The 11,488-nt window shown below is 43.4% G+C and overlaps 1 protein-coding gene across 1 annotated transcript; it reads left to right on the forward strand.

The window, feature by feature from the left end:
- The first annotated feature begins 67 nt into the window (after positions 1 to 67).
- Positions 68 to 9,256, forward strand: ephx4 (epoxide hydrolase 4). Its single transcript, XM_041936059.1, has 7 exons — positions 68 to 310; positions 2,276 to 2,361; positions 3,586 to 3,743; positions 5,225 to 5,353; positions 5,720 to 5,823; positions 7,011 to 7,159; positions 9,016 to 9,256. The coding sequence occupies exons 1-7, from the start codon at positions 68 to 70 to the stop codon at positions 9,254 to 9,256; spliced, it is 1,110 nt and encodes a 369-aa protein (XP_041791993.1).
- The last annotated feature ends 2,232 nt before the right edge of the window (positions 9,257 to 11,488 follow it).

Below are 11,488 nucleotides of genomic sequence, written 5' to 3' on the forward strand. Positions count from 1 at the left end.
CCAGCCTCTGACAGAAAGAAATCAATAGCTGACTTGATCTGGATTGATTTCCTGCGGCAATGTAAAGATGGCGAGAGTGCTCCACAACTTGCTGTTATTTCTCATTAGACTTGCGCTGAAAATCCGAGTTTTGGGTTATTGGTCGTTGATCTACGGTTATTGTGCTCTCTGCACCGTCGTAGCCCTGCTGAAACTTTGGTGGAACATCGTCTTGAGGCCGACTGCAACCTTCCAATGGGCGATTCGTGAAACTCCCCCGGCTTGTCTGAATGACACGTCCTTGGGAACCCACTGTTATGTTAGGATCAAGGTAAGGCGCGCACACACGCATGCACATGGACATGAGAGGTGTCTGGTCTCTGCACGGGGGGTGAGGGGGGGAGCCCATTGTGTGTGTGTGCGCCCTGCGTGCTATGTGCTCAGGTGTCGCGTCGTGAGAAGACAAACAGGCCTGATATTGGAGCAGATCATGAGGCGTCTGCTCGCTTTTGGAGACGTTTCTCGGTGGTTTGCGCTCAGGTGGTGCTGAACGAACAGCTCCCCCGCCCCACGTCTCAGCATGCGGGGTGTGAGCGGCGGGCTGCCAGCCTCTCACCAACAACCTCCGAGTGCATCATTATGTAATTAAATACCCAGGCAGGTCCGCCACAAACGTCTACCTCAACCAAAGCCTGGTGTCACTGCTGGAGGACATCATCCACCTGAAAGTAGCGACGTTACAATACAAATATTTACCAGTAAAAGTTCTGCATCTAAAATCTAAGGTAAGGAGTACAATCGGCAATGTGGAAAGTAAAACAGCTACTGCATGCTGTGTTGCTGGGCAGCAGCACTGCATCAGATTTAATGAGATGGTCTTATGTTTAAAAGCTTAATTTGCAGAGAAATTACTTACAGCAGCTGATACATACAGTGCAGTCAAAAGAGCAAAACTCCCTCCTAAAATGTTATGAGGTAGATTATATATATATAGCAGCAGAAAATGGACATATTCAAGTAATATGCAAGTAGGCGGCACAGTACTTGAGTAAATATACTTAGTTACATTCATGCAACGACTTGTTATAACAAAGCAACCAGATGTTTTCCTGCAGGAACATTTAAAGCATCCGTGCAAGAGCAATACATCCCATTCAGCCGGTGTTCGATTTCAGGATCATTCATGATGCCGATGGAGCTGAGTTGCAAACTGTTTGTGCTGTAAAGTAAGAACAAGCACAGTCAGACAGACGTGTGTCCATTCATGCCGAGATATTCTGTGTCTACGGCGTGAACAGCTGCCTCAGTGGAAACGTCCACGCAGGCTGAAATTAGTGCAGGGAATGTGAAAGACGTATGATTTAGAGACGGCCGTTTAAGCAGCTCAAATAAACTGTTGATGCAGACGTTCTCAGTGCACGAGCTCATAAATAAACACTATTAAGCTGCAGCAGAGTCTATATGCTTTATGATACTATCTGCAATCAAATCTGAACACATTTACAGTCAGATGAATAACCGCCGCTTAGACCGGAGGTTGATCTTCCTTCTGCTCAAATCTATGTATGAAACAGCATTTTAAAGTGAGAGGAACAGTAACTTTCAACACGGCTGAAGAACAGGATCTGAAAACCACGACTACATCAGTGCAAACAAACCCAAAAAATAGATATCCACATAAACACGATAAAGCTCCAGTGACATTTCATTAATAAGCTGCCACCTCGCTTCGTAAATAAGCTCTGACCTGACCTCTAAAAGTCTAAAGGGCTGCTCCACAGCATCACACAGCTTCCCTTCTTTACTCGAAGTATCAAACATGAGCATACGCATCCATGTTGAGTGTGTATCAATGCTATCTGTGAACACAGACATTCAGGGCGATGCTGCACATATGATGCTGTTCCACCGCTGAGCCTGCAGCTGACGGCACACCAACACTGAGCATGAAGTTCACAGTGAGCGAGGAGATGTCGGAGTCCAGCACCCAAATGTTTGAAATCATTCACAGGTTCTGGGTTTTTCTGATCAGGGAGAAGGAATGTTTGTCATTTTACGCCACAAATTCTGACTCAAGGCATCATGTTTTTCTATGTGTACAGTCATTTCTGGAAGAGTTTGTAATGCACTGATTCTCATTTATATCTTCATTCACAGGTAAATTAGCTATCCCTGTGTTGTTTTTCTAACAGTTACACTATTCTCTGTTTATTTCCACTCATTAGTAGTGATTTAAAAAGTCTGCAGCTCAGTTTTGTACAGTATGCAGATGCCTGTGTGTCCTCTCTCCACGCAGGAGTCTGGCCTCAGGTTTCACTACGTTGCTGCCGGAGAGAGAGGAAAGCCGCTCATGCTGTTTTTACACGGCTTCCCTGAGTTCTGGTAGGTCAAAGGGAAACCAGGGTGGTGGTGGTGAGGGGGGGTTTCAGTAACAGCATTAGCTCCACTGCACTCAGCAGCAGCAGAAACAGTAACACGGCCGTAAGATTATGCTTGTTTGGTGTTTTTTTCTGTGGGTCACCTCTCTGAAATTTCGGCTGACTGCGAGGAATCCTCCGCCGTAACATTTCAGCTTTAAATCTCTGCGGCGAGCTCCTGGGCTGCAAAAACAGATCCACGCCGGCGAGGAGTCCTCACTCGCAGACATGATTTGCCATGGGGGGGGGGGGGGGGGGGGGGTTCCAAAGCATTCAAGATCTCTTCCTGCTGATATGAAATGAAAAATGGTGTTGAGCATTGCTTCTGGATTGAGGCCAAAGAGGTTGTCAAGTGCTGTAAGCGCATCCGTATCTCTAACATACCATCGAAGCTGCTGACAGGACAGGGATTAATTAACGGTGGAGGGGGGCTCTTTCTGCTTCACTTGCCGTATTCTTTATAGAAATGATGAACTGTGCTGAGAGTGACATGGTTGGAAAGAACTCTTCACGCACTCTGAAAATGTGCTAATTCCTTCTTAGAAATGAGAAAGAGTGAGTGTGTGTGTGTGTCGGAGGGAGGGTGGAGGGGTCCGAGGGGCTTACTTTGCTTTAAACCTCATCTATATTCTAAGATCTGAGGGTTGAGTGCAGGGATCTTATATTGACTCATCAGAATCACAGTCAGGGCTCTGCATCTCGCTTCCCTTCGCTCGGCGGAGGAGGAGGAGGAGGAGGGGGAGGAGGAGGGGGATTTCAGGAGCCTCTACATCAGACAAGATCTTCAATTAGGAAGTCATCCCGGTCCAGATGATCAGTGGGAGGATTAGAATCTAAAACAGCTTCTATTATACTGAGGTGACCTTCGCTCAGCTGGAAAGAAAGCTGTGCTAGCTTTAAAAAAAAACAAGGGGCAGGTTCAGTCTAATGGTCATGGCGAGGACTGCTCAGCCTGTGAAGATACTTTTTGATGATGTCATCAGAGACATTTGCCCCCTGATGATGTCATCACAGGCGTTTGGGTTTGGGCTCAGAGACTCCAGATGTGTAACTGAAAGCCGGTGTTACAAAACGGCGGGTTGGAGCTGCTGTGGAGGAAACTCGTTCAGGATTGTCGTGTCTTTAAGTCTGAAAGTATTTTGAAGAAATGGAGGAAGTAAGTCATGTTTCATCTGTTTGTGTGCCTCAGGTTCTCCTGGCGTTACCAGCTGCGTGAGTTTAAGAGTGAATTCCGCGTGGTGGCCATCGACATGCGGGGCTACGGGGAGTCCGACCTGCCGCTCTCTGCTGAAAGTTACCGCTTCGACTATCTGGTGACCGACATCAAGGATATTGTGGAGTACTTAGGTGAGGGAGGAACACAGGAGAGCTGTGTGTCTGTAATCTTAAGATAACTCAGAGGAGTGGACGCTGCTTTGACGACGTCTTGAGTCAAAAATAAGCTTGTTTATCAGGCTCAAACCGTGGACGGCCCTCGGGCCTGCAGCACGGCATGACAAACTCCCTGTGACTCATCCCAACATGGGACACAGTGCAGATACAGAGCCCACCGCCTGCTGACTGCATGCTAACACTAGCAGGAAGCTAGCCTGAGGCGGTCTGCACACACCAGCTTCCACTACAGGCCGGCACATCACAGTCTTTAGCACTGCTACTGTTTAAGATAACCCGTCCTAGAATTGAAATGTCACCGAAGCTTCTCCAATGACTGCAGTGCAGCAGATAGTGTCTGAGAGCTCCATCGTTGTTTCCTCCTTCACACCTGTCACCTCATATTCAAGTGTGTTAAAGCTACTGTTTCCTTATTAATTACAAGAAAACAGAGCTAATCGAGACGGCCACGTCTTGATTATGCCACACACACACTCAGTATTTATTTATTAAGGGATAAATCTGGTTTATTACAAGTTGGGTCCGATTTTTAGAGTTTGACCCTCGTTCCTATCAGTACTAACAACATCGCACTCAATAAATTAATTGCTGAGATCTGCAGCCGCCACGAAAAATAAGTAAAATCAAACAGGCTGTAAGCAAACTGAGAGGAAAACATGGCTGCTCTCACTTACACTGGTTGTGTGCACACAAAATCCTGAAAACAGGAACCAAGCTGTAGCCTGATAACCGTAATTATCCATTAATAGCAATATTTCAGACACGCTTCATGACAGATTTTTTTTGTCCACTAGGGGGTGGTGGTACAACCTTCATCTTATGAAGTTGTTGTAGCAAACTTATGCATTGAGAAGACATGCAGCTGTGTTCATGTCCACCTGGACATTTCAGTGGAAGTGGGAGGCTTGCATTGATCATATGATAACTGCTGTACTCCGATCTGTGATTGGACTTCAGAGCCCTGTTAACACCAACTGTTGGAGCCCACATACTCCACATTGCAGTCCACATTCACAGTCAGCTAATGGTGCCGCACAATCAGCGGTTTAACCTTTAACACGGCAAATAAAATAGTCCCGACCGACAGCACAAACCGCCACGTGACGTTTTCCAAAAGTGGCTCCAGATATCAACGTTGAGATGAGGCCTGCGAGTGTGATTCATATCAGTGGGTGTAAATGATGCTAGCACAGGTGCAGAGATTAGCTTGTTGGGACTGGGACGGTAATACGATCAGAATCCCTTCAGAACGATGCCCTGACCTTCATCTGCATTTGGCTGTATGTCATGAAATACATCTGTCCGATGGGTGTAACTGTTCTCTGACAGTGACAGCAGTGATTTTGAGGCACTGACACGCTTTAATAAACTGAGCTTCCGTTAGAACTGACAGAATAACAAAGCAGCATCTTCTGTGACTCCGCTTCTCTTTCAAGGATACAACAGATGTTGTCTCGTCGGCCACGACTGGGGAGGGACCGTCGCGTGGCTGTTCGCCATTCACTACCCAGAGATGGTGACAAAACTCATCGTCCTGAACTGCCCGCATCCTTCCGTGTTCACAGGTAGGATTTCGCCGTGTGCAAACCGATGCAACCTCAGAGATGATTCTTCATGTTGTGACAGAAAACCGGTCTCCTTCACACTAATGAGGGGCACTCTGGTTTGGCTCTTGGATTATTATCGTAATTATTGTCATCAATTAGGACGTATTATTACTTCAGTTTCATGTTTGCGTCCATCTGGCAAATCCTCTTCTGCCTTTAGGGGGAGATGATGCAAAGCTAATTACAGGAGGCTAATGGAACAGCTGGTTTAACTGGTGCAAGCCGAGCGGCAAAGTCTCTGAGAGTTATCACGTCCATGATCCAGATAAACTTGGCCTTTAGTTACCATCGAACGGCTGAACTCTCCTCTCGTCTCTCCTCCAGATTACGCTCTGCGTCACCCGAGCCAGCTGCTGAAATCCAGTCACTTCTTTTTCTTCCAGCTGCCCCGCTTCCCGGAGCTCATGCTCTCCATCAATGATTTCAAGGTGGTCTGCTATGTGTGGGCTTAGCGGTTTCAAGGTCAAGGTTGTGTGTGTGTGCGCGTGCATATGTGTGTGTGTGTGTGTGTGTGTTAGAGTGTGTGCATGCATGTGTGTTTATATGCCTTGGTGTATGTTGCATGTTATTACAGTGTCAGGCTATTTTTAGTGTTTGCATCAATGTGACTAAAAATAGGCTGCTGTGACAGAGGCTAATTGTGTTACATAAAAGGATGAACTAATCCTGTAGGAAATGTGAAATTACAGATTATTACCAGATCATATGACAAACTGGATGATGACATTTTGTCAAAAATGAGGCGATAATGTTGAATTTTTGATCTCAACTTTAATGTTTTTCATATTAAAATGTGCCATTCAATTTCAGTAATACCATTTCCAGCATTTAAACTTAATCATTGGTTTTCTTAACATGTAAACGTGCACAATGCAGCTTCACAAATGCACAGTTTTGGTTTTAAAATGCAGCGTTTAGGCTAAGAATAAGTTTGACATTCTGAGCGATATGCTTATTGCTTTCCTGCCAAGAGTTAGATGAAACAGTTGATAACACTTTCATCTCTGTCGCTCAATATGAAGCTACAGCTAGCAGCCTGTTAGCTTAGCTTAGTTCAGGATAACTGGAAGCAGAGTGAAACGTCATATTGACATGAAACATCTCATTTGTTTAATCAATGCGAAACTGTGAAGTCACAACTTGTCCATTTTACACAGTTTTTTATGCTCAGCTAAGCTACACTAAGCTAAGCTAACTGGCTTCTGGAAGTAGTTTTTATATTCATAGTTTCATAAGAGGGAAATTAAGCTATTTCCCAAATTGATTAAATCTTAATGACTTCATGAAATTAAAAGCCATTCTTAAATTTCACTGAATGTTTGAAGTGAGATGTATTTTAGACGTTTGCTCACTAAACGTAGCGAGAATGAAAATGTCGGATTGGACAAAGCTCCGTCATGACTGTGCTGGAGTTTTCAGAAGTAAAGAAACAGCCTGCGATGCTGTCGAGCCAGCAGTCAGTCAGTGCAGAGCTGTGGCCGGAGGTCACGGGAGCTGAAGTAGCTTTTCTGACTCATATTACAGCGACACAGACGTCCTTCTGTAAATGTTTTCTGGATCACGTTGTACCGGTCACATAAATTCACCTGAGCGTCTGCTGCCGTCTCTGCCGCAGGCTCTGAAGGCCTTGTTCACCAGCCGCAACACAGGGATCGGAAGGAAAGGCCGCTGGCTCACCGCGGAGGACCTGGAGGCTTATCTGTATGCACTGTCACAGCCGGGAGCTCTGACCGGAGCGCTCAACTACTACAGGAATGTCTTCAGGTGGGAACAGTACTCTCACCAAAACACACACATCTGGCCATGATGGAAGAAATGTTCCAGCCATTTACTGAATCAGGATCAGATCACTTCATTGATCCCAGAGGGGGAGTTGGGTCAGTTGCAGTTGTTCCTGTTGTAGTAATGAAATAGAAACAGGAACCAACAAAGATCTTAGAAAATATGTAAAAATATGTCCACAATACTTCAATCTAAATCAAGCAGAAATAATCAACAATATGAAATGTGTATATGGAAATCTGGAAACTATGTGTGCTATGCTACAATAAATAGCAACTGTCTTTATAAAAATACATCTGTTGTGCAAGTAACAAGAATAATAGAATACTATGATACTATTACTACTGCTAATACTAGTACTATAATGTTGCCAATAATAACAATGCTAACAATAATAATAATATATAGTCATATATATGTATTGTAATGATAGTAATGATAATAATACAAAAGTAGCCGTAGAATAATGCAGTATAAATAATATACTGTACATATACAGCATAGTGTTACACCACTGAGTACAAAATGAGTAGAAAATAGCAAAGCTGCAGTATGAAAACACTCCACTATAAGTAAAAGTCCTGGATTGACAATGTTGCCTAAGTAAAAGTATAAGTATTTTTAACAAAATGTACTTAAAGTGTCACATGTGAACTCATAATGCAAAACAAAAATACTCTATAACTGTTACTATTATTATAAATATACTGTTATATATTTATTAGTAGATTCTTAATTACTGATCCATTCAAGGATAAGCAGTATTTACTGTTAGCTGGAGCTAATTCTAATGATTTATATATGGTTGTGTAGTTTAATCTATAATAAGCATGATACAGTAGCTTTTGGAGCAGGTATGCTGTTGCCATAGGCGACCATTTCACTGTTCCTGCAGTACTTTGAGATGCCAGTATCAGTGTTTGGTCATGGGTGTTACTGTATAGTGTGCTCACACGGTCACTGGTGATATATATGATGCATTAAAAAAAATCCTTTATGTTTCATTCTGAGTGTTGAACAAACAAAAAGTTGTTTTGATTTAATGCAAATTTAGTAGCACCACCTACTGTCAGAGCTCTGACGGGGCAGAACACTACACCTGTCCCTCTGGCAAATATACATATTTACATACACCTTCATTCTTACATGTGTACTAACCAGCTGGCCGAGAGTGATCGGCACAAATCAGATCAAAGAAAGTATCGGTGCGTGCGTTTTTGACATGTGAGCTGCACATGCATGGCCGAGCGCGCCATCTGCTCCCTTCTCAAGCAACGAGTTATCTCAGAATAGCTTTTACATGCTTACGTAAAAGAAACATCACTGACCCATGCCCAATTAGTCTCTCCACAAACATATTCTGTATCTAAGCACAAGGGACGGAGATCCGCGAACTCGTCCGTCCGTCCGTTTTATGTACATCCACTCATCCTGTCCAGAGCGGTGGGGGGGCTGCAGCCTCGTCCTGCACGTTTGAGCCAGACGTAAAGCAACATGACATTCATGATTCTAACAGGGATTCAGCCTCTGGATGTGATTCACTGATTCCTATTTACTTGTTTTTGTGCACCTGGAAACTGGTTCATGCTTTATTTTGTCAAAATTTCCAAAGTTTGCTGAAAACTGGTGCAGAACTTTCATGGAAACATAACTGCAGACTGTGTAGCTGTAAGATCTCACACAAAAAGTGCCTTTTGTTCACAGTGGGCATGTTGGCTGCACAGGTGTTAGCATGAACGGTGGCTCTGTCCTGTTCAAATGTTCCATTGGGGCATGGCACTGTGAATCTCTCACTGAACATCATTTGGCTGCACTCAGGCTTTCCCTTCTCTTCTCAGCTCCCTGCCCCTGAGCCAGAATCACGTCAGGTCTCCGGTGCTGCTGCTGTGGGGTGAGCGGGACGCCTTCTTGGAGCAGGAAATGGCGGAGGCGTGCCGCCTCTACATCCGGAATCATTTCCGCCTCAACATCATCTCTGGGGCCAGTCACTGGCTGCAGCAGGACCAGCCTGACATTGTGAACACCCTCATATGGACCTTCCTCAAGGAGGGCGAGGGACGCAAAAGCTACAGGAACTAAATCCACAGCGAGGCCTCCTCCAGCACTCCCCTTCCCCCTCTCACTTGCCACACCAGGAAGCCTGGAATATGCCTGTGATACCAAGCGACATCGTGATAATGCAATCATTCTTTAAATCTTTCACATCTCAAATATTTTTTAAAGAGGTCAGCAGTAGAGAAAAGAATCAAAGCACACTTCACTGGAGAGGACACCGGGCAGGAAGTTTGACACATATTCAAGATGTTTTTTGCACATGACATCCGCCTTAAAGTTTGTCAGTTACAGCATTACAAATGTGTGGCGAAATCTCCTCGTGACTTGTATTGTGTGGTGCCTTTTAACTTTCGAGCTGTCGCAGTGTAAAGATGTCCTGAGAGACTGGGATGTGGCGTCGTCTGCTGTACTCGTGTGTTTCACTGGGTCCGCTCTTCTTTAGGCACAGTCCTCCGGGAGCCATGACTCTCCCATTCCCTTTATCAGGTAGTGTTGTCTAAAGGAGTTTTCTTTTTGTATTCTTTCCTCAGAGATACTTGCTCCGATGTAGAGAATGTTGTTATCTTGATCTTTATGTATAGAAATGTCAGTGATGGTTGATATTTGGCTATTATTTTGTATCTATTCCGACACACTGCATTTTGAAATTCACTGAGCCAGGTCTACACCATTTGATTTTATAAATAAACTAAGTGTCAATCTGTTGGACTACCCTGGTCTTGAACATTTTTGGCCTGTTTTAAGTGTGTCTCATGCCCCCGTGTGTTTGGTGCCGTCTCTGAAGCGTCACTCCAGGCTTTTACACAGGAGAGATGAAAAACAGCAGGAATAGTGATGGATGATCTGTTAAATATAGCACAGAGCCGAGTGGCACAGCAGTTGGCGTTGGTTATTTAAAGTCTACAAACATTTCGATAGTTTAAAGGTTCATATTTCTACCTTTCCCTCATAGTTATATGCCAACAGAAATTATGTGGAATTACACCGAGGTGTGTGTTCATCAGTCGTACATAAACAGCAAACAACCGCACACACGCATTCACTCCTGAGCTATTTGGAGAACATTCCGATGATTATGTCTGTTTAAGACCTGCAAAAAAATAAAAGCACCTTTTTATGTTTTCACATCATATCCCAGATTGGACTAATTGTCGATTAAACAAGTCGGCCTGCCAGTTTATTTTAACATCCAGGCTAACCGAATGTCATTTTTAATGCCTTATTTTACATAATTTATAAAGATTTAATAAATTTTTAACCATTAACAAACCCATTAGATTTAACCCTATAAGATGCCTTTGTAGAGACTTGTACTGATAATGCACCGCATCACTGCAGTAGATCTCACTACCCAACCAAACTGTACAGCTTTTGTGTTTCTGGCTCTAATGCTGATTCAAACATTTACAGTTATATTCACGCTGACATCACAGGATGAGATCAATGAAGCAGGAGAGGACAATGACATCACCGACAGACAGGGGCGAGCTCTTATGCTGCATTCACTGGCAGTTGGAAATATTACTTAAGGCTAAATGACGGCAGTAAAACACGGTAAATATTTTTTTATAGTGAGGCTTTTTGTTTTGTGTAAATAAAAATATTAAATGAATATCACACCCTTGTTGAGTGTAAAGGTGGTTTTCCCGTTGTTGTTGTTGTTATTGGCCTTTTTAAAATTGAATTGTTTAGTTTCAGTAATGAGAAACATAAGCTTGTGTGACACTCGATATACTAAAAGATAAAGAAAGATAAGATAAGAATAAGATAATAAAACCTGCTTTTTAACTCTTTATTTTCATTTTAGCATGCTTTTCCTCACTTATCTGCTGCAGCACTTTGAGGATAGTTCAATTCAAGATTATTTTCCCTCTTGGCCTTGTCTGAAATTGCTGTGACAGTTTCTTCTGCCCAGATACTGATTAAGATCTCCACATCTTATGTGAACAAGGGTCAGACAAATGAGTACACAAAGCGGTTTACCAACAGCTTTGTGATACAGGCGGTCCATGCTTGCTGATGGCAAACGTTTTCCTTCGAAATTATTTGAAGAGCAGTTAAAAAATCACGTTGAAAATATATTTGAAGATCTGATCGGGGTATATACACACCAATAACTTATTATCTTTTTAAAATGCAACTTTAATCCAATTTTAATGGGAAAAATTTCTAAAACAATTAGAAGGTACAGATCTCTACCCTGATATACATATAAAGCTGTAGTCTGTATAATAATGTGAACCGTTCCCCCCGAGA

The sequence above is a fragment of the Chelmon rostratus genome, chromosome 4 (genome assembly GCF_017976325.1).
Source record: "Chelmon rostratus isolate fCheRos1 chromosome 4, fCheRos1.pri, whole genome shotgun sequence".
Classification (NCBI taxonomy): Eukaryota; Metazoa; Chordata; class Actinopteri; order Chaetodontiformes; family Chaetodontidae; genus Chelmon; species Chelmon rostratus.

Coding starts and splice junctions, on each gene's coding strand:
- ephx4 (XM_041936059.1), top strand. CDS start 68: ATGGCGAGAGTGCTCCACAACTTGCTGTTATTTCTCATTAGACTTGCG. Junction 311..2,275: donor ACTGTTATGTTAGGATCAAG/GTAAGGCGCGCA, acceptor CTCTCCACGCAG/GAGTCTGGCCTCAGGTTTCA. Junction 7,160..9,015: donor TACTACAGGAATGTCTTCAG/GTGGGAACAGTA, acceptor TTCTCTTCTCAG/CTCCCTGCCCCTGAGCCAGA.